Raw genomic sequence first — 22,586 nt, 5'->3', positions numbered from 1 at the left:
CTTCTTAAGATAAAGGTCAAACTATATGAAACAATTTTTTTGTTCTTCTAGATATGTGGCCAATGTTTTATGTTGTGTTTTACCCTTAGGGCAAGAGTTAAAACAATAACATAATTTTTTAAGCTGATAAATGAGCTTTAATAGCTTTAATAATAATGTTTATAATTCAGATAACAGGGGCAGCACGGTGGCTCAGTGATTGGCACTGTCGTCTCATAGCAAGAGGGTCACTGGTTTGAGTCCCAGCTGGGTCATTTGGCATTTGTATGTGGAGTTTGCATGTTCTCCCGTCTTTGTGTGGGTTTCCCTCACAGTCCAAAGACATATTGAGGTAAAACTGGTTTTATAGTCTGATGAAGAGCCGGGTGGCTCGAAACGTTACACGCTCTGTGTCAGCCTTTTTAATTTAATAAAATTTGTATTTTTGGAGCCTTGGTGTTGCCGCCTTTGATTTACATTTTATATTCAAACATTCAGCATTTGTCCTTAATAATATCATTTCAGAAAAGTATTCTTTGCTAATGCTAAATAGTGAAATAAAATTAGCAGGCAATGACTATTAAAGTACAACATTGCTCACAGTCAAATAAATAGTGCTAATGTAGATTTGGAGTTATACTTGCATGTGATTTTAGAGTAAATATTCAAAGTACGTATGGTAAACGTATGGTAAACAATATACACTGTAAAAAAATGCTGGGTTCCACACAATTGATCTGTGTTGGGACAACATGAAGGAGTTAAGTTAACTTATTAGTTTGTACAAATTTAAGTTGATTGAACATAAAACAAGTAAGTTGTCCCAAAAAAAAAACTTAAAAACTGTGTTGTTTCAGCTCATTTTAAATAAGTAGTTTGAACAAACTGCAAACACCCTTTTTTGAGTGTAGGGAGCATGTCAATAGTTGTCACTATCGAGTGAGTGAATGTGCGAATATAAAACCAACTTTACCTCGAAGACATGCGCTATAGCTGAATTGACTTAACTAAATTGGCCACAGTATGTGAATGAGTGTGTATGGATGTTTCCCATTACTGGGTTGCAGCTGGATGGGCAATTGCTGTGTAAAACATATGCTGGATAAGTTGGGGGTTCATTTCACTATGGCAACCCCTGATGAATAAAGGGGCTAAGATCTGAAGGACAATGAATAAATCATTCAGATAGAAATTTCATCAAAGACAACACCTATTTTTGTGTCAGCATTAAAGTAGTTATTAATGTCTGAATATGGGTAAAATTAAAACACTTTAATAATAATAATAATTAATTAATAATTTAATTATCTGACTTTATGCTTTAAAAACAATTTCCTCTGACCCATGAATATTAATAACAATGTTAGCTTTGTTGGGTCATAACTTGTATCAAAACCTGTAGAGTTACTGGTTTAAGAAAATAAGATAAAGAAATAGATGCAAATATGCCAATAATACTCTTACTGTACAACTGTTCTGTTCTAAGACTAGCATGCTACGCTGAATCCACTTCCGCAAAAGATGAAGTGAAAGCAACTGTATTTTCTTTGGTTTGAATTCAGAAGAAACTTACGTGCTACCTGCGAACTAAAGCTACACCTTAAAGGGGTAGTTCACGCAAAACTGAAAGTTCAAAGTCATCAGCATTTACTCACTCTTCACATGATCCAAAGCCATTTGACTTTCTTTCCTCTGTTAAACACAAAAGTACATATTTTGAAGAAAGCTGGAAACTTGTAATCATTGACTTCCATAACATTTCTTTCTTCTACTATAAAAGTGAACGTACAGCCTTTCAGCTTTCATCACAATATGTTCTTTTGTGATCAACAGAAGAAAGAAAGTCAAACAGGTTTGTAACAAATAAAGAGCGAGTAAAATTTCATTATGGTGTGAACTATCCCTTTAACTTCCGTACAATAGAGCATGTGTAACACTAGTGTCACTGTGCAGGAAAGGACAGTTGTCTATTTGTTTATGCTTATATGCCAACACAAAAACAGTACAGGTGGATCGGCAGCTCTGTCCTGCAAGCCATTCAGTTTAACCTCATTTAACACAAAGATGATGACCTCAATGCACCGAGCAGAGAATGCACACCCTTTCATTTATACATGTGTGAAAGACATACCTAAAAACAAATCTATGACCTGCACCAACAAGCCTGTGAGTTTCAACACTCATGATAGATGCATAAAAAATGTTGTGATCTGCAGCTGCGGTTTATTTTGGAGATTTCACCATTTGATGATCAAGGGAAAGGGAGCGGTGTCTTCAAAATCATAGTCTAATCCTCTGATTTAGCAGCAGGGCTCTCATCCAGACTGAGGTTAGCAATCGAGGCAAAGCGCATTAAGACGAGCGATTACATATTGCTCCTCCAGAATGGTTTCCCACAAGTGAATCCATCAGGGAGAACGGCAAAGGACTGGCTAACTTTCAGAGGGACGTGGATGACCTAGATTTAATAGAAAAAAAAAACTGCTGCCAAAAGACAATGTTGTGAATTCCAGATTGAGATGTCTCTGATCATGTGTCCTACTTCACAATCTGTGACAGTTCACTGATAAGGGCCACTGTTTAAATGGCCCCCTTTGAAACGCATTTAAACAAAGAAACAATTATTTATAAACTCCCAGAACTATTGCTTATCCATCAGCTTTACAGTTATGATCTTACATAAAAACATTAGAGTATTAGAGGACAGTTATGTAAACGTGCAGCAATTCTCTATGGACCAAACTGATGCTTCGTGAACTCTCAAGAGGTTTAAACAAGTCCAAAACAAATGAAAATAAAAGGCAAACGTAAGGAGATTAAAGGTAGTAGAGATGGTAAAGATGTATAAGATCAAATATAAAAATAAGTTTTGAAAAACAGCTCACAAAATGAAAATATAAGTAGTTATTTTGAAACTCATAAAGCAGCAGCAGCAGTGGCAGTTCACGAGGCTCTTCAGCGAGTATTGCCACACCAACACTCATCATCACTTTTACTCTTCAGAGTTTTAATGTAAGCTCTTAAAACTCCACCCATACACATGATTATTCGGAGACCGAATATTTAAGCAATGAATGATAAAGTGTAGCAAAAACATAGGCGGTTATTTTTTAACAGTACCTTAAGCGATCCTGTCTTGTGTCATATTAACTTCTGCCGCGGAGTTCCGCCATTGACGCCCTGGCAACAGTAAAGGGCTTGAGGCACATATTTTCACTTTGATACAAACCCCTCATCCAATCAGAGGCCGCATCGCTGTGTTTTCCTCATGTCTACTGTCAGTTTTAGCCAATCAGATGATTTAACTTCTTCTGTCCCCGCCTCATCTTTTGTTAAAAACCCAAAGCACACGAAGGCGTCAATGCAGAGCTCCCTGGCGTCAGATTGTGTTTATCACAAAGTAAAACTGATTGCCTTGTGCGTATTTATTGATTATGGAGAAGTACCAAAGTCCAACACTTTCAACAGAGTTATTTACACAGGCAACTTTATCAAAATGCGGAATACAAAACTTCTGTGAAAGCAGAAAGTATGAAAGCAGGTTTGTTTATTTGGCTAATGTGTTTTATTTTGCGTTTTTACTCGTACGAAAATAAACCACGTTTTTAATAGTAATATGTAGTAACATGCTTCTTGGCCGATTGATTACCATTTATTTAACCAGTTTTACTACGAAACCATGTAGGCTATCTAGTGGGCAAAATAATGGTTAATTTGTAATAAATAAGGTTTATCTTAACTATAGCTTTTTAAAGTAATATTTATATTATTTATAATTATTGTACAATCAGTTAGTAGCCTAATGTACTCATAATTAATGGGGTGTATATATAACCCATGTAGAAATATATAGTGTAAATAGTAAAAAAGCTAGCCTTTGGTGGGCGGGGGGGGGGGGGGGGGGGGGGCCTACATATTTTGTATACATCATACATGAGCTTATTTGTCCTATTTTGACTGCTACACCATCATAAATTGTAAAATAACCCATCAAAAAGGCTTTAAGACCAAGCAAGAAAACACAATCGGATGTAGCCTAAGTGAAGTAATCTTTTACTACTGTTTTGTTTTTAAATAGAGAAAACATTTTACAATAACTTTTTTATAAATCTTGGGATATTGTTGTTCTCCATGAATTTTCTATCAAATTTACTTGTTTTTACAAGAGGCTACAAAAATCACAAAGCTCTTTTATTATTGTTCTTTTAATTTTTTATATATTAAAATAGCCAAGTTCTGACTGAGGAAAATTTAATGTGCAGGAAAGCTTGTTATTTGCCTAATAAATGACAATAGGCTACAGTTCTTACTTTACCAGATTTCTTTTTTTTTTCTTATGATATATGTTGTGATAAATTTGTATTTTAAATATAAGGATTTATTCATGGAGAGGCAGTGGTGCAGTAGGTAGTGCTGTTGCCTTACAGCAAGAAGGTCGCTGGGTCACTGGTTTGAACCTCGGCTCAGTTGGCATTTTTGTGTGGAGTTTGCTTGTTCTCCCTGCCTTCGCGTTTCTTCAGGGTGCTCCGGTTTCGTCCACAGTCCAAAAACATGCGGTACAGGTGAATTGGGAAGGCTAAATTGTCTGTAGTGTATGAGTGTGTGTGTGGATGTTTCCCAGAGATGGGTTGTGGCTGGAAGAGCATCCGCTGCCTAAAAACTTGCTGGATAAGTTGGCGGTTCATTCTGCTGTGGCGACCCCGGATTAATAAAGGGACTAAGCTGACAAGAAAATGAATGAATGAATGAGTATTTATTCAAATTTCTTAATCTTCAGGAAATATTTCGGTACATTAAAAGTATATGGTTATGACCACCGACAAGCTCATCCACCTAAATATAGTGCTTGAAATGCTACTAAAATGCAGTATATAATTAAATAGAAAATGAGACAAATAACTGCAAAAAAGTTCACAGAGGATGCCCTTCCTGCTTCAACCACACACTCACATTCCACACTACAGACAAATTAGCTTATTCAATTAACCTATACCGCATGACTTTTTATTGTAAAGCTACGTTTTTAACAAATGGCGAGCAGAATGGAATCAGTGCTCAAAAACAAACTTTCCAATATCCAGCCTGAAATAGGTACAAAATCCTTTTTTTTTAACTCAAGACAGGAGGAGATGATGTTTAAAGAAGATAAGACACACAAGACTCACATTTAACCAAAGGAAAAGAACCCCCTTAATGTCAATATTGCAACAGTAACCAAACTGTTAAAGTTGTAGAATGCCTTATTTTTAATGATTTCAAACAATATTTTTATCTGGAGAGACTTTAAATGAAATATTTATTTCATTTGGCTGATATGGCAATAAACTCAAATTTCTCTCTCTCTCTCTCTCTCTGTCTCTCTCTCTGTCTTAAAAAGCATTGCATGCAGCTTACCTTGCAACTGCACCAGTCTACATCCAGACCCCTTTCAAAGCTCAAGCAGAGGAAACCCACATGAACACTAAGTGAGCATCCAAACTCCACACAAAAATGGCCTCCTGGTTCAACTCCAACCAGTGACCTTTTGTTGTGAGGAATGAATAGAAATAGAGGAATGTAAATATTTAAAATCTATTTGGAGATTCTCTGTAAACAGTTTGCAGGATTGTGTGTATTAAAAGGAAAAAAAAATTGAAGTGAGTGCTGTACTGCACTGTGGAGTGTTTCACAAAGAGGAGATTTGGAGTTGGTTCACAGTTCATTAAAGACAATACTTTGGAGAAGAGACTGTTCCTGCACCTAGATGTTCTGTAGCCCAGTGTTCTGAGTCGCCAGCCAGATGGCAGCAGTTCATACATTTTTGGCCAGGGTGAGTGGAGTTTTTGATGATTTTATTTGACCTTTTGGTCCCGAAGAGTGAGAAGGGGAGCAAAAACAATCCTCAGTTGTCTGTACTGTCCAATGTAATCTTCTGATGTCTGGTTTGTGAGATTTATTAATCAGACAGTTATTGAAGTTTAGACTTAATGTTCAATTAGAATTGTGTCAGCTGCTCTTGTTAAACTACTTTATCCGGTGAAGGAAGTATTTTTTCAGTGACTTATTTACAGTCAAAGACAGGTGCCTTTTTCATAGGTCAAAGTGTAACTCCAGCTTCAGGTCCTGAGAGAGCCATGAATGACTCTACTGTTTCTCCAGTGCTGTTGATGAGGGTGAGTAGGGCAATGTTGTCCATGGAGCCTATTCAGCTCCAGGTTGTTATGACCGCAATAGACAAGCTTTTGCTCTGCTTTCTTATTGTATGCAGTTTCATCATCATTCTGGATGAGGACGATGACTGTGGTGTCATCTGCAAACTTCAGGAGATTGACAGAGGGCCTTTTTGCTGTGAAGAGGGAGAAAAGCAGTGGTGGAGAGCACAATCCTCTTGGTATGCCAGTGCTGATTATGTGGGAGATGGATGTGAATTTCTCCAGTCCCCAAGAGCTGCTGACTGTCTGTCATGAAGTTGGCAATCCACTGACAGAGGTGGTTTCATTTAGACAGAAGGAGGTGGTGTGGAAGGCCAAACTGGATTCTCAAAAAGGTGGGGGAGGGTGTTCACATATTGCAAGATGTGGTACATTTCCATGTTGACTATGATAGATCATCCATTAATAATTTTGTTTATGAGCATCGCCTCATGATACTGGAGAGAGGCACAACTTAATTCTTCAGAACCTTTTTATTTACTGTTTCTTGCTGCCAGACCTCTGACAATATTCAAGAGACAGCTGAAATCTCCTTTTCTGTACTGAAATGCAAACTGATTTTAATATCTCCCTATTCTAGCTTGTATTTTTTTAGCAATATCTGAAAACTTTGTATCATTACCACTTCTTGTGGTTCAATCATTCAATCATCTTCTTTTCGGCTTATTCCCTTTTATTAATCTTGGGTCGCCATAGCGGAATGAACCGCCAACTTATCCAGCATATGTTTTACACAGCAGATGCCCTTCCAGCTGCAACCAATCACTGGGAAACATCCATACACAATCATTCACACACATACACTACGGACAATTTGGCCTATACCACATGTCTTTGGACTTGTGGGGGAAACCGGAGCACCCGGAGGAAACCTACACAAACGAGGGGAGAACATGTAAACTTCACACAGAAATGCTAACTGACCCAGTTGTGAGGTGAATGTGCTACTCACTATGCCACTGTGCAGCTTTCTTATGATTATTTTCTTCTTTATGATGGATTGCTTCTCATTTGTGGCTTCAGATAAATGCTTCTTTTAAATCAGGGGTGGCCAACCTTTTTTTTGGCACCGAAGGTAAATATACCAAACTATTTTACAGTAAAGTTGCCATGGTTAAATTCCTAATTTATTTTGTTATATTTAAAAAATAAGTAGAAAACATTGCTTTGAATCATGTTAACTAATGCAGTATAATTATAACTTACTACCATAAAAACATTAACAATCACATTTATAACACAGTGAAATTCAATGTTGAATACACTAGGCAAGCAGAATCTGCCTTTGCCTTGATTTGCTCACTAAAGTCTTTGCATTGTCCTCTATCCGTTGGGTGACAGTATGTGCATTTTTAACTAAACTACAGCATTTTAAATCAAATATTTAATTTTAGTTTGCTTTTTTGAAGCTTAACAATAAAAAAAACAATTAAAAGGTTACATTAAATATATAATGACAATACCTAAGCAATTCCAATTATTCTTCCTCTCTTCACAGATTGTGTAGTGGGCCAAATCAAAGGTTACCATGTGCTAACTTTGGTCCACAGGGCCTAGTTTAGGCATCTCTGTTTTAAATTTAATAAATGTAATTTTTTCTGTTATCTTTTGAGCCTTTTTTGCAAGTCAAACAGTGACGTATCTGGCTGCATCTATATATATATATATATATATATATATATATATATATATATATATATATATATATATATATATATATATATATATATATATATATATATATATATATATATATATATATACATACATACACACACACACACACACACACATATATATATATATATATATATATATATATATATATATATATATATATATATATATATATAAATATATGTGTGTATATATATATATATATATATATATATATATATATATATATATATATATATGTATATATATATATGTATATATATATGTATATATATATATATATATATATATATATGTATATATATATATATATATATATATATATGTATATATATATATATATATATATATATATATATATATATATATATGTATATATATATATATATATATATATATGTATATATATATATATATATATATATATATATATATATATATATATATATATATATATATATATATATATATATATATATATATATGCACTGTTTGCTATTTGTTTTCTAGAAACTGGTAGTTAGGAAGTAAATTTTCAGTCCATCTGCAACCTAGAAAAAGTCCATCATTAATATTTGCAGACCATACCATTATGCCACCCGCATCTCGCTCTCACCTGACTTATTCTGTGTAGTTAGACAACCATTGGCCATGCTATCAAGAGTTAACTCATCTCATTTGTCCAAATGCTCTTAAAGAATTAGCCTTTTGTGTATATTTCCACCCAATCTTTTTTTTCTTTTTTTTTTACAATTCAATTTTTTTTATTCTTCAACAGCCAAGAGCAAAGAACACACGTCCCTCTACACATACTGATGATACATGTTACATATTCAGCCACCCGTCACACCAAAAAAATACAACTAAGAAAAACAACATGTAAACATACATGGAAATTAAGGTTGTGGTACCTTTGAAATACATACTCATTTATCCTAATTTTAAATGTTGCTGGAGAGATTATCCCATTTTTTATGTACTTCTCCCTTATTATTTAATCTCCCTAGCATACACTCGTATGATGCAATTTCAATCATTCCATAAATCCACTCTTTCATTTCTGGCATTCTGGGACACTTTCAATTAAGCAGGATCATCCTAGCAGCTGTAATGCATCTAATCTTGGGAAGAATAAAATAATTTTTACCTATATTAAGTATCACTAGTTTCTCACCCAGAAGGCATAGCCGTGGCTCTACAGATACTGCAGTTATCAATTACACATTACCTAAAAAATAGTACTGTAATAATTAAGGGTTACTTTACTTGGAAACATGCTTGGAACTATCAGAATATTTAGTGGCCTCATAATTATATATAGTTTGGACCCACTCAGAGAGAAACTATAATAATAGAAAAAAATCCAGCTTATTGCTAGGCATTTGTCCTAAAACATAACCAAGAGAGTATAAAAATGTCAAATGAAAGTCTGCATGAAAGTGTAAATTAACAAAAAAAATAAAAATGGGACTACAATTTGTTTTAGAAAATACAGTCACAACTGCTAATTTACAGATATGTTTTACAGTGTATGTGAATATTTTTAAGAATCATTTGTGGTGTTTTCAGTGGCCGTTTAATGGTAAAGTGTGTTTGCAGTTTAATCTGCCATTAGGGTGTGTGTTTACTGTATGTGTGGGCATTCACATTGAAGGGTTTTAGTAGCTGCTTTTTGTAGACCATGAAAATAGTCTACAGTGTTATTTTGTCATTATTAAATTCTGGGTGTGTAACAATGTGAGACTACAGCAATTCAGTTTTAGTACATGTATATGCTGTCCTGTCCATCATTCAGTCTTCAGCATAAATAAGCTCTCCTCAGTCCATCAGCAGCAGTCTTCCCCTCGCCGGCTCCATTTTCAGTGGTTTAAGATATTTTGTCCTATACAGAGGCTGTCTTCATCTGTTGGTCTTATAAAAGGGGAACAGCTTGAGTTGAACCTCATCACTCCTTTTTTACCTATAGGGAGTTGTATAAATTCTGAAGCGCTGTAACAACAGAATCATGTTTATTCCTAAGGAAATAGTACTATAAAATTCTTTATTCGTTTACTTTCCCTTCACTTGTTCCGAACCTGTTTCAGTTTTTTCTTTTTTTTTCTGTTGAACATGTGATGGGAATTTTTACCATTGATCATCATTGACTGATGGTTGACAATTATATATTGGTATTATTGATTGATTGATTGATTGATTGATTGATTGATTGATTGAGGTTTTGCTAAAGTAAAGATCAAATGCATTATAATCCCTGTGTTATTACAGCCATGTGTAATCTACTGGTTAAGGAGCTTTAGAGAATTCTTATCTGAAAGTGAGATTGTGTTGTGTGAGCCCATCTGGGATCCTTTCACTCACAGAGGCTGTCTGTGTGTAAACTGATCATTCTCCAGAGAATTAAAGCAATTAAAAGTCAAAGTTTGACTGACTTTATTCAATTTCAGCCTTCACATTCAAATATATTCCTTGTGAATCTGGGTTACAGGTTTAATTTTTTTTTTTTTTTTTTTTTTACAAAATATCTTCTTTTGTGTTTAAAAAAAGATTAAAAAAAAAACGGGTTTAGAACAAGTGAGATGAAGTGAAATATGATAGTTTTGGTTTCAGAGGAGATGAATTCACCTCCCGCTGTATTCACTGAGTTCTGGGCAAATATTTGACAGCTGAATTGTAATGCGCGCAGTGAACACTGGAGGTCTGCGAGATGCGTGATTATGGCATCATAGAGCTGGGTTTTCTGTGTTGTAACACTGGATGGCGCTGAATCACAGTCAGCCAGTACTGAGATGTCTGGATGGAGTAGGTCCAATTGTCTGGAGTATCTTATGTTTGAGGTGAAACTTAATGTTGGAAAAAAAGACACCAGCAGGGGCGGATTTAGTGACTTTTGGTGGTCAGCTATGGGGCCCAACAGTGCTTAAATGCACCTTTTCTACTTTTACCTAATTTTTATTTACAGTTCAGTCGATAAGTAAACTAGAATCCACTAGAGCTGCAAAATGAATCAGTGCAACTCAATGTAATTAATGTGATTAATTATAAATGTTATTTTCTCTACAAAACAACGCATAATCTCACAGTCATGTTCTAATGATTTTTTATTTCTCTGCTAAAACAAAACAAAACAATATAATCTAGGCTATTCCTAACACCGACGTCGTAAAGTTTTTTACAAAAAAAAAAATAAAATTTTTGGGGAACATTTTGGGGCCCAACAGTCCTAAAATGCACCCTTTCTACTTTAATTTATTTAGATGGTTTTTTATATTACATAAAACATCTTTTTTTATGCTCTACTTTTTAAATGATTGATTTCTGAGGTTTTCTTAAAATTAATTTACAACAAAAAAATATATTATTTTTTATTATAAATTTAACTGCTGGAATGCGCTATGATGGGTGGTAGACAAATTTATGCTAAAATAATAATAATAATTTATTTTAAGATATTATTAATATTACATAACATTAAATTGTCATAACAATGATATTTTAATTTATACCAAATAATATTTAATTATATTAAATTTTTAATAGTTTGACTCTCACCATACAAAATATGATAGAAAACAATATTATATACATTGTAAAAACCAAAAAGTCAAGGTAACTCAAACTCTTTGGGGTAACTGATTGCAACAAACCATTTAAGTTAAAAAAACTAATCCTAAGGAGTTCTGTGAACGTACTCCATTTGAGTAAATAACTTAATTTGAGCACAGTAAAACCCAATAAATTAAAACAACTAAAACCAACAGAGCACTGTAAAACCCAATAAGTGAAGGCAACTGAAACCGTTTGAGTAAACCAATTGCTTCAAAATATTTAAGTTAAAAAACTATTCTATATGAGTACTGTGAACTTAATCCATTTAAGTTGAAGTAATGAGGTATTTAACTCATATCGTTTATAAGTCTAATTTATACTTTTAGATATTTATTGGAAGTCGCCAAATTTCCTGGGGCCCTAAGTAGTATAGGATTGGATATTATACTAATGATATGCTTTAATCAAATTTTCAGAACTTCTAAGCATTTTAGTTTGGAGTAGTAATTTAAAATAAAATGACTAAGCATGCTAACAATTAAAATTGTATAATTGTTTACTCTCATGTCATTCCAAACCCTGTCTCGTTGTACTATCAGCTAATTAGAAAAACTTTTTTTTTCTTTTTCTTTTTTTATAAATTTGTTTTATTTATTTTCATTTACATTTGTGTATCTTCTGTTTACCTATTTGTCAATGAGAGATGATGGATTTCCAGACAATTAGAAGCTAAACCATATTTGTCATCATGGACAGAACAAAAACAAAAATCTGTTTTTATGTTCCACAGATAATTGGAACAATAGTATATGATGACAAAACTATTTGGGTAAACTGTTCCTCATATGCTGATCAGTTGTTTTCAAATTTTTGTAATCTCCAAAAATACTTGAAACGTGCATAGAATTTTAAAGGTGGTAAATCAAGTGTTAAGTGTCTGTGAAGAGAACATGACAATCATGACTGGATCCTGCTCTGAAAGAAAGTCATTGTGCTTTGACTTAAGGCTCCCCATCTAGTAAAGACAAAAACTCTGGCTGGGCATTCAGGGAACAGTTTTGTTTTGCAGGCTTCATGCAGCCAAACTCTTTTTGTACCCTACTCTGTAATCTTCAGGCTCCTTCAAACTGAAGAACTGACAGCCTTTGCTGGGTCTGAGAGGTAAGCACAACAAAACTGAAAGTGTTATTTTATGCCTTGTGTGCATGTGTATGTGTTTTTCATCCAATGTAAGTGCAGAATGACAGAATTCTTTAAAATATCTATCCATTTACAAGTGCTTGGAAACACTTTAAAATATTACTCAATTAGTCAGCCTTAGTTTATGCATTTGATATTAGCTATAGCAACTATAGGCATTTTATTTTATTTCATTATTTAATTAACACAGTTGTTCATTTAATTAGCTCATGCATTGTGAACATACAATGCTAAATGTATTAATAATATTAAATAGAAAATTTACAAAAATTTAAAAAGGCTTCATTTGAAAGTTAAGTGTTTTTATAAAATTTGTATATATTTAAAAAAAAAAAAACGTATTACATTTTTCAAGTAAATAATCCAGTTTCTAAGATTTAGTGTGAACATTTTCACCTTTAGCTTCTTAAAATATAGCATTCTATCAAATTTCAGTCATTTTTTTTTAATTAAGACTGATGTAGACTCCTCATCAACATGAACTTAGTTTTAACAGAATATTGTTCAGTGATAGTTAAAATTAAATTAATTAAAACCATGTTAACCTGGTAAAGTTTAGATGGGATACAGCTGCTGATATGCACATCAATACAGCATCATTTTTGTAACTGTATATTAACAATAATTAATATTGTTACAGTATTGTGACTGGAGGGGTTGGGGTGGGTGTAGACGTCAATAAAATACAATTTATTGGGTATTTAATTAAAACATGTACAACTATTGTTTTAACATCACTGTGATGGTTGGTTATGCGTTGGGGTAGGGGTAGATGTTAATGAAATACAATAAATGGGAATTTTAATAAAAAATATAAATAATTCTCGTTAACTTCCAGCTGCAACCATATCTGATCTGGCAACAACCTGCTAAACTATACGTTTGTGTTTAATTTAAGGTATTCAACTAAAACTTATAAGTAAATTTTTAAACTTTTTTTCTTGTATTCATTTATTACCTCTCAGATTTTGTTTATCATTTTGTGATTCTTTGAATGCAAATATAATTTTTTTTTTAAATAAAACCTATTCAATTTCTGACACTGGTGTTCCCATAATTAATTTTTCATTGTGCACATCGATTTTGCTTGACATTTGGAGTTCATTTACTCAAAATTACCCATTGAAAATGATCTCAAATGATCAATAGATCATTTCTATTGAAATAACAATGATCATTAATGTCATTGTTTATTTAATGTGTTTGGTTAGGCACTTCTGTTGGAATTTTTTAATCCTTATTTTAGCAAGAAATCTATTCTGCTTTAACCTTATTTTAATGCTTGTAAGGTATAAAAGCATGGCTTAATGTATCGTTGCACAGTTTGAGTGAAACATTTAAAATGGCTACTTGTTTCCAACATTTTTTTTTCAAAGTAGCTTATTTTGTGTTGAACAGAAGAAAGAATCAAAAACAGGCTTGTGGCAAGTTAAGGGTGAGCGAATGATGATGATAGATTGTGTCTGTGAACTATCCCTTTAATACTTTATTTGCAGTTCATCCTGACTAAAAACAAAACCCATGTTTCAAGCAATTTTCTTTTTCACAAGCAAGTTTCTTCACTTAGAAAGGTTTGTGCATGCAATGATTAACTAATAAGTAAATAAGACATCAACATTGCTGAGTAATTTTTCATGTGAAGTTTATTTTGCAATGTCTGTACACTGAAAAAAAATGGATTTGCTATTTTTTACGGTTACAAACTATTCATATGGGCTGAATGTAAACAAACAAATAAAGTTGAACATTAATAAATTTAATCTGTTTGTTTAAATTCAGCCCATATAAAGTCTTTGCAACCACCTTAAAACATTTAGTAAATCCAATAAATATTTTTTTCACTGTACTTCCATCTATTTGTGGCTGCATGATTATTTACTAATTATAACTATCAGCATAAAGAAAAATATATTTTAAATAAATGCAATTGGTTTTCATCTGCAGTGCACAGGTGAGATATATCTGTCCTCCTCTAATCCACTTTTTTGGCAGATTCAGTTTCCAGTGCCAGCTACAGGGCAAGGCTTGTTTTGAACATCATGTCTTACAGCAGTGCATGAATGTAGTCTGGTAGCATGTGGCTGTCAGCACTGGAATAGGGGGGTGTTCCTACACTCCGGGTCCGCCCTCTGGATGAAGCGGAGCCATTTACCACAGCAATGTCAGCCCAATCCACGGCTGGGAAAACGCACATCGCACGCTCCTAGTGTAGAGCCGTCGCAGCGCAAAAATAAAGGGTGCACGAACCACGGAGAGATGGCACCGCCGACCGATGCGTTCTCAGCCTCACGGATCCCAGGAAAAGCCGCTCCAGGGAATTTAAAGCAACATTGATTTCTTGGCTGCATTTGAATGCATCGCATCAACTCCGCTCACGCCACGAAAACGTGATTAGTGCCGATTTATCTCATGATGGCTTTCTAGAACAGACTGTTCAATCGCTACGCAGACTGAAGATCAGATCTGATCCATCACCGATGCGTTAATTGCAAGTCCGTCGCTGTTCTTGCTTATAGTATCTTCTCGATATCGGAATAAAAACATCTGTGGTTGATAGAAGCAGCTGCACCAGCTCTATAGTATTCGAGCATCCTTCCGCGAGTGTGCATCACCACCACCACCACCACCATCATCATCATCATCATCGCGCCCTGCAGCTCCATCGCAAGAGGGAGGATCCGCAGAGGAGCTCTCCGGGCAACACTGCTCACGCATTCAGAGGATGCTTTGGATGTAAAAATTACTAACGATGGGGAAAGATCAGGAATTACTTCAAGCGGTGAAGACTGAGGACCTGATGACGGTGCAGAAGCTCCTGCAGAGGCCCAAACCCGGGAAAGCAAGTAGGTCTTGATTGATTTGAAAAATGATTATTGCTTGCAATGTTGTCATGACTGATAGTAGAGGGAGGAGAGATCGTGAGGAGTTGCATACTCTGTGCTGGGAACACTCACACTACCCTTTAATTGTGGGTAGAGATGTTTTCAGTCAAGCATGTGTGTTATATTGGACGTCCTCCTCACCAATTAAGCTTCTTATCTGGCTTTACCAGTCATCTTGGTAAACATTTTGGTTTTTGGTGGTCCACCAGCTTCTACCACCATAAACCAGTCTGGTAATGCTTTACGGGTCTGAGCTGTTGTTTTTTTTCCAGCAAGATGGTTCTCAGTTTTGGATACTGTGATGTTACAGACTGTCATGTGATAATGAAGCTCTACTGTTACTGATGAACAACACATCTGCTTTAATACAAGATTGTTTGTCAGTTATCAGTGGATAATTGAAAGCTCCGATGTGCAATCTGCATGTTATTCTGTGCTGTTATTCTACCCACTCTCATGCCATCCAAGATGTAGGTGAAATTCTTTTCAGTATGACATTTAATAAGATTATTTGACTGAAACCGTGATTTTCGTTGATTCATAAAATGCATGTAAACTGCCACTCCTGACATATATGGGGAAACAAAAATTAATACCCGTGGCTCCTGACGTTGCACTTGAGGTCTATATGAAATGAAATGAAATGATTGGTCCATCCATGGCTGTCTGGTGCTTCCTTTCAGGTACATTTTAAAAAATGCTGTGTTCCACACAATTCCTTCATATTATCCCAACTCAATTTGATTAGGATCGCTCTCTTTTTTTTTTTTACAAATGTAAGTTGATTGAACATAAAAAAATGTTGTCGCCAAAAAAAAAAAACTTGTGTTGTTTCAACTCATTGTAAGTGAGTAGTTTGGACAAGCAGCAAAACAATTTTTTTGAATTTAATGATGTGTGTGTGGATGCAAACTCACACATGAGCTAATGCTATTTGTTTACAGAGGTGAAGGAGGATGTGTGTTGTAATATTAATTCTAGTGGTAGTTGTGCTTGTGTGACTCTGCGTAATCTCAATAACATTTGGAAGGATTGATTGATTCATTCATTCATTTTCTTGTCGGCTTAGTCCCTTATCCGGGGTCGCCACAGCGGAATGAACCGCCAACTTATCCAGCAAGTTTTTACACAGCGGATGCCCTTCCAGCCGCAACCCATCTCTGGGAAACATCCACACACACATTCACACACACTCTCATACACTACGGACAATTTAGCATACCCAATTCACCTGTACCACATGTCTTTGGACTGTGGGGGAAACCGGAGCACCCGGAGGAAACCCACGCGAAGGCAGGGAGAACATGCAAACTCCACACAGAAACGCCAACTGAGCGTTATATATATATATATATATATAATGTCATTAAATAATATCTTTTTTGTTTAATCTTTATTAAATAATCTAATTCTGCAATATGACTATTGCAGATAGACACATTGCCATATCAATGCTATAAAGTTCAGCCCTACTCTAAACGATGTTTTTCTGTTTTGCACAGACACATATTCAGTGCCAAACGCTGTCATCATTTACAACATACATCTACATGTTGCTTCTGTGGCACAAAGCCAAGTGATGAAGCTCATTTCTCTTCATAATTTATCAGATGCCATAAGAGACAGTTCACCAAAAAATGTACTTTTGCTAAGCTTTTACTCTTACTCAGGTGGTTCCAAACCATTCTGAGTTTCCTTTTTCTGTTTAAGATATTTAAAAAGATGTAAGAAACCTATAACCTTTGACTTCCATTGTAGTAAAACAAACCATACAGAAGTTAATGGTCACAGGTTTCCAACATTTTTCAAAATAGCTTTGTTAAACAGAAAAAAAAGCTTAAACCAGATAGTGATAAGTGAAAGATGAGTAAATGATGACAGAATTTTCAGTTATGTGTAAGCTATCCTTTTAATGTTGTTTAGGTTTTTTTGCTTGTACCGTTTTCTTGCATTTTATAAATCAAGAACCAGAGATTTTTAGTCGAACTGTCCCTTTAACGAATGTTATTTGTTCACAAAATAAGAGTTACGTAAATCTCATTTGGGTTGTTTTGGAAATAAATGTCTATCAAGAGGCAGAAACATCAAGGCGCAGCTGTTTGGTGACCATGAAATGCTTTATATAACTGAGAAATGGAAACAAAATCACCACTTCAGAAGGCCCGCTGAGGACCAGCTTTGCTTAGCAGGTTCACATCACCGACTGAAAAGCGAGTGTGAACATTAAAATGCCCACCTGAATTGAGCTTCTTGTTGATGCTCCTCTTTGAACACCTCAAACTGAGGTCTGCTTTCAATCTCCTCCGCCACATCTGTGACATTATCAGCAGCGTCTCACACAACAGCTCGACTGAGATTTCTTTGTCTTACATGCCTGTCTGCGCCAAGCGTGTTTGGATTAGAATAACCCTGAGGGCTGGAGGCAGAGAGCCACAGCCGTCACAACGCTCTTCTGAGCACCAGGCTATGTCTCAGCGTTTGTCTGCTTTTCCCCTCTGCCTGTTCTCCTGTGTGGCACACACACACACACACACACACTCCTGCCCAGCTAAACACTGCCCCCTGTAATGATGGGGTGAACGAGCATGAGGTGCATCCACATCACTGCACTTTCACAATAGGAGAGGGAGAGCGAGCTGCCAGTGAGCTTCATCACTTGGCTTTGTGCCACAGAAGCAACATGTAGATGTATGTTGTGAACGATGACAGCGTTTGGCACTGAATATGTGTGCGGGATAAACCCTGCCTCTGATTTTAGAGTATTTCATCTGTTGTTGGTGGTTATTTCAGGTCATGATTGTTTTTGTTGACTCATATTAGGTGTGTTGAGTTCACATGTTCATGTAACCTAGTCGCACTTTGCAGACAAGTTAGTTTTTCACACACAAACAATGAATCTGGGCCTTCAAACAGAGAGTGATACGGCTTTGTGAATGTGGTGGTTAGCTTTTATGTAAAGCTCCACCTCTGTATTGGAAACACAAAGCTACCCAGAAGCCAATTAGTTCCAGTCACAGCAACTGCAGACTCCTGCTTGACAGTGATTGGTTGGACTGGATGCTGTCTGGCTTCTGTAACAAAGTTTTAGTCAATTGACTGAAATATAGTACATGCATTTGTTTTGTGCTGCAAAAATCCTGTTATGATAAAATCATGCCTCATTAGTTTACGATACTATTGAGTGCAGAGTTAAACAGCTGAGTGGCTAAAAGCAAGACCTTTTGGTTTAACACTTTGAGCATATTTTGGCATGGAGACTGTAATAATTTTTAGAATTGCTCTGTTTGATCAAAGACAGCAAAGTTCTTCCTTTTAACATGGATTTAGTGAATGTTTCTGGCTTCTTTAGTACTTTACCATTAGTGCAGCATTTAATTTCTTTACAATTAAATGACTTGACGGTGAACAGAAATAGAATATGATATAGAAGCGGCAGCATTGTGCTGTAGTATTACAGTGATTAATCTGTTTCTGCATTACAGTAATCTCACATTTTTCTACGACAAATTTAAAGATTAATTGTAATAGTGTAATGTCCTGTGCTGATGTTTATCTTCCAAGCATGCATTGTGGGATTAATACATCATTCAGTTGTGTTTGTGTTCTATATCTGTTGTTCTATGTAGTGCTGTCTATTGAATGGTATATGTATCTTTTCATTAATTGACTGAGCTCCACTATTAGCCATTGCGTTTATTATGTTATTATGATCTATCTATCTATCTATCTATCTATCTATCTATCTATCTATCTATCTATCTATCTATCTATCTATCTATCTATCTATCTATCTATCTGTCTGTCTGTCTGTCTGTCTGTCTGTCTGTCTGTCTGTCTGTCTGTCTGTCTGTCTGTCTGTCTGTCTGTCTGTCTGTCTGTCTGTCTGTCTGTCTGTCTGTCTGTCTGTCTGTCTGTCTGTCTGTCTGTCTGTCTATCTATCTATCTATCTATCTATCTATCTATCTATCTATCTATCTATCTATCTATCTATCTATCTATCTATCTATCTATCTATCTATCTATCTATCTATCTATCGATCGGTCCGTCTCTCCGTTCGTCTATCTTGTCAATCAGTCGATTGCTTTAATATTCATCCAAAAAAATCTAATGTTTTATTTATTTGTTTATCATTCTCTTAATCTGTCTATTGTTCTGATCACTCTAGTCAATTGATCTCTCACTTTTTTTCTTTTTTGTCGATCATTTATCTGCATGATATTTTGTTATATATTGATTTTCTGCCTGTTGAATGTTCAATCTTCGTCATTACTTCCATCTATGGTTTGTTCTGTCTATCAGCTGTTTTATCTGTCTGTTGATTGTTCTTTTTGTCATTTTATCAATCATCCTGTCTTTTGACCAATGGTTTGTTCTGTCAGTAATTGTCATTCCATCTTCTGTTCAGCCCATGGATAGTTTTATCAGTCAGTCTGTATCCATCCATCCATCCATCCATCCATCCATCCATCCATCCATCCATCCATCCATCCATCCATCCATCCATCCATCCATCCATCCATCCATCCATCCATCCATCCATCCATCCATCCATCCATCCATCCATCCATCCATCCATCCATTGTTCTACAAATCATTTTATCTATTGTTCTCTCTATCAACCACTATCTATTTTTTAAACTATTATTCTGTTGTTCTGTCAATTTTTCTTTCTAGGGCTGCACGATATTGAAAAAAAAGTATATTGCAATATTTAATTTTTCTGCGATTAAATGTTGTCATATGAATACAGTTTCGCACGATGGTTTGAATAGCTCTATTTGATGGTCCAACAGAATTCAGTTACAGAAGTTGAATAATCACTTTGCTTTGTCTCATTTCTAGTCCAAATATCAAACAATTCTTCGAGCAAGTGAAAAATATTGTTTTGATTTCACCTTCAGAAAAAATAAGTCAAAATTAGGAGTTTTTTCTTTAAAACGCACAAATTATTCTCCAGTGGAGTAAAATAATCTTGTTTTTGCTTTAAAATGTAAATATTTGGACAAGAAACAAGACACATTTTTAAAATAAGATTTTTCTTATAAATTCTGTATAAATACACTAATTAAATACAATTCTGTAGCTACTGGTCAACTATAATTAGGTCTTAACGATGCAGATCTTGCGATGTGACTATTGCAGATGTGTACATTGCAATATCGATGCTGAAACAATATATTGTGCAACCCTAATGCTATCCATCATTCTGTAACTCAATCTATCAGTTTTAAAGACCATACATGTATCTTTGAGAATTATAGGCTGTATGAGAAAGTAAGTTTAGAAAACATCATAAAACATCCTCCAAAAAATGAAACGAAGCTGCTGGGCCCAGCTCATATTTTGCTCTCACTGCCAGTCAATATTAAGACAGTGGCTTGGAGCCCTGTAGCTAATCCAAGTAATCATTACTTCCACTGCTTAGTGTGATGATTGAATTACAGTGCAGATGGCTTTGAGTGGGTCGCACAGAAAGAGAGCGGGAAAGAAAAGAGGTAAGAGAGCTGTGAGGGGAAGAGAAGCAGCAATAAGACGTAGCGGAAAGACATCAGTTACTCCGACACAGTAAAACGTTCACAAATCACTGTATAGTTGGCCATCTTTGGGGGATTTTAGTAATGAACACGACGCTTGTGCAGATGTCTCACATTGAAGGGTTTTGTTTCTCAATGAGGTGAACCTGTTTTTCTGCTCATTTATCTGCAGAAGTGAGCTCTGCGTTTTGAGGTGTAAGTGTGTGTATGAGCCCAGAGGGAGATGGATTGCAAAGAGTGTTTCCAGACGATATCTGCTCAGCGTTTTTCCACGAATTCAGCACATTCTCCACCTTTTCCACGAGCAGAAGCCTACAGAAAGCAACATCTGGAATACAGTATATCTTATTGCAGTAAATTGCTGATTGGTTTCATTAGCATGAAGCGAGTGGAACGTTGCAGAGCGTGACTCGAAATACTGATGAAGACATGACGGGACGGGTTATCCATTCTCCACCTCTACAACCTGTTCACATATCCCAGCAGCAATTAGAGACAAGCTATTTTCGCAGTCGAAACATATGGAGTCCCTAAGGGGGGAAAAAACTCAGATTGTTGTAGGCCTCACTCATTCTGCTTTCCTTTGCTGGCTTGATTCTGGAGTTTTGGAGTGAAATAAATCTGGGGAGAGAATGAACGCTGTAGGGGCGAAGTGCTAGATTGATGGATGACTCTCAGCTCACCAAAGTAATGACACTGATGAAATTGGTAGGATGTGGTTGGAGGATTTAAAAAATCTGTATATTCATAAGCTCAGAGTTAAACGGGTTAGTCAGAGGGTTGGAAATCCTCTTTAGCATGTCTGAATGGAGGTTTACAGTATCTGCGTGACCATCCAGGACAGGAATGTGTGTGGTTGAAATCACATGATCTATAAAAAGTTTATAGATTACATAATATGATCTAGAGTTCGGTGGTCAAAAGCTTAACCATTGTCATTTAGGAGGTTTTTATTTAATAAATTAAAACATAAGAGTAAATACAAGACTTTTGGATCAGGTGTTTAGGTGTAAAAGTTTAGTTTTTCTAATTCTCTAAATATTTCAATCTGTATTTATATAGAATAGTTTAGATGATTTTATTTTATTTTTTGCATTGTACTAAAACAGAGAACAAAAACATTTGCCATACTACATTTAAACTAAATGTGTTAAAATACTCATGAATTTTTGTCCTGAAATTGATTTTTATGTCCTGAGCTGATGTAAAGAAATTTTCTGAAGTCATCTCAAGAACATGGAAATGTAAAAAAATCTTTGAATTTAAAGGGCACCTATTTTACTTCTTTTTCAAGATTTAAGATGAGTCTTTTGTGTCTCCTGAATATGTCTGTAAAGTTTCAGCTCAAAGCATCCATCAGATTATTTATTGAACCTTCAGAATGTGGGGATTTTCTGCTCTGGACACAATGTAGCTGTTTTTGTTGCCTGTGCTTTTAATGCTAGTTCTCCCGGCCCACCATTTCCACGTGGCTGTTAGAGTGTGCCTCATTCTCCGCCTCGGCTGCGTCAGATAAGCAACACAGTGACAGACATGAAGACAGACAGATCTCATGTAGCGTTTGTGAGAAATACTA

At 35.3% G+C, this 22,586-nt stretch overlaps 2 protein-coding genes and 2 long non-coding RNA genes across 32 annotated transcripts in view; 3 read left to right on the top strand and 1 right to left on the bottom strand.

The window, feature by feature from the left end:
- Positions 1 to 3,177, bottom strand: part of crlf3 (cytokine receptor-like factor 3) — a 34,461-nt gene extending 31,284 nt beyond the window's left edge. For 2 of the 3 annotated variants that reach the window (XR_015479824.1, XM_087242681.1), the window contains exon 1: positions 3,100 to 3,170. The gene's annotated coding sequence lies outside the window, so the exon portion shown is untranslated. 3 annotated transcript variants of the gene reach the window in all.
- A 162-nt stretch (positions 3,178 to 3,339) lies between these two features.
- Positions 3,340 to 7,773, top strand: LOC147845691 (uncharacterized). Of its 2 annotated transcripts, none has more exons than XR_015481014.1 (3): positions 3,340 to 3,508; positions 6,055 to 6,131; positions 6,227 to 7,773. It is a non-coding gene; the product is annotated as an uncharacterized LOC147845691 (long non-coding RNA). The 2 variants fall into 2 exon arrangements; XR_015481013.1 differs by having other exon boundaries at positions 3,340 to 3,520.
- A 6,989-nt stretch (positions 7,774 to 14,762) lies between these two features.
- caskin1 (CASK interacting protein 1) overlaps positions 14,763 to 22,586 on the top strand; it is a 149,424-nt gene continuing 141,600 nt past the window's right edge. For all 26 annotated transcript variants that reach the window (XM_087244806.1, XM_087244802.1, XM_087244803.1 and 23 more), the window contains exon 1: positions 14,763 to 15,436. In XM_087244806.1, coding sequence (XP_087100932.1) covers positions 15,343 to 15,436 — 94 coding nt within the window. In that variant the 5' untranslated portion in view covers positions 14,763 to 15,342. The remainder of the gene's footprint in view (positions 15,437 to 22,586) is intronic.
- LOC147845690 (uncharacterized) lies at positions 16,319 to 20,946 on the top strand. Its single transcript, XR_015481015.1, has 3 exons — positions 16,319 to 16,966; positions 18,185 to 19,100; positions 19,551 to 20,946. It is a non-coding gene; the product is annotated as an uncharacterized LOC147845690 (long non-coding RNA).

Source organism: Danio rerio, chromosome 3 (genome assembly GCF_052040795.2).
Source record: "Danio rerio strain M-AB ecotype USA chromosome 3, GRCz13ab, whole genome shotgun sequence".
Taxonomy (NCBI): domain Eukaryota; kingdom Metazoa; phylum Chordata; class Actinopteri; order Cypriniformes; family Danionidae; genus Danio; species Danio rerio.
Note: the sequence above shows the minus strand (reverse complement) of the source record. Positions and strands in the feature narration are given on the sequence as shown.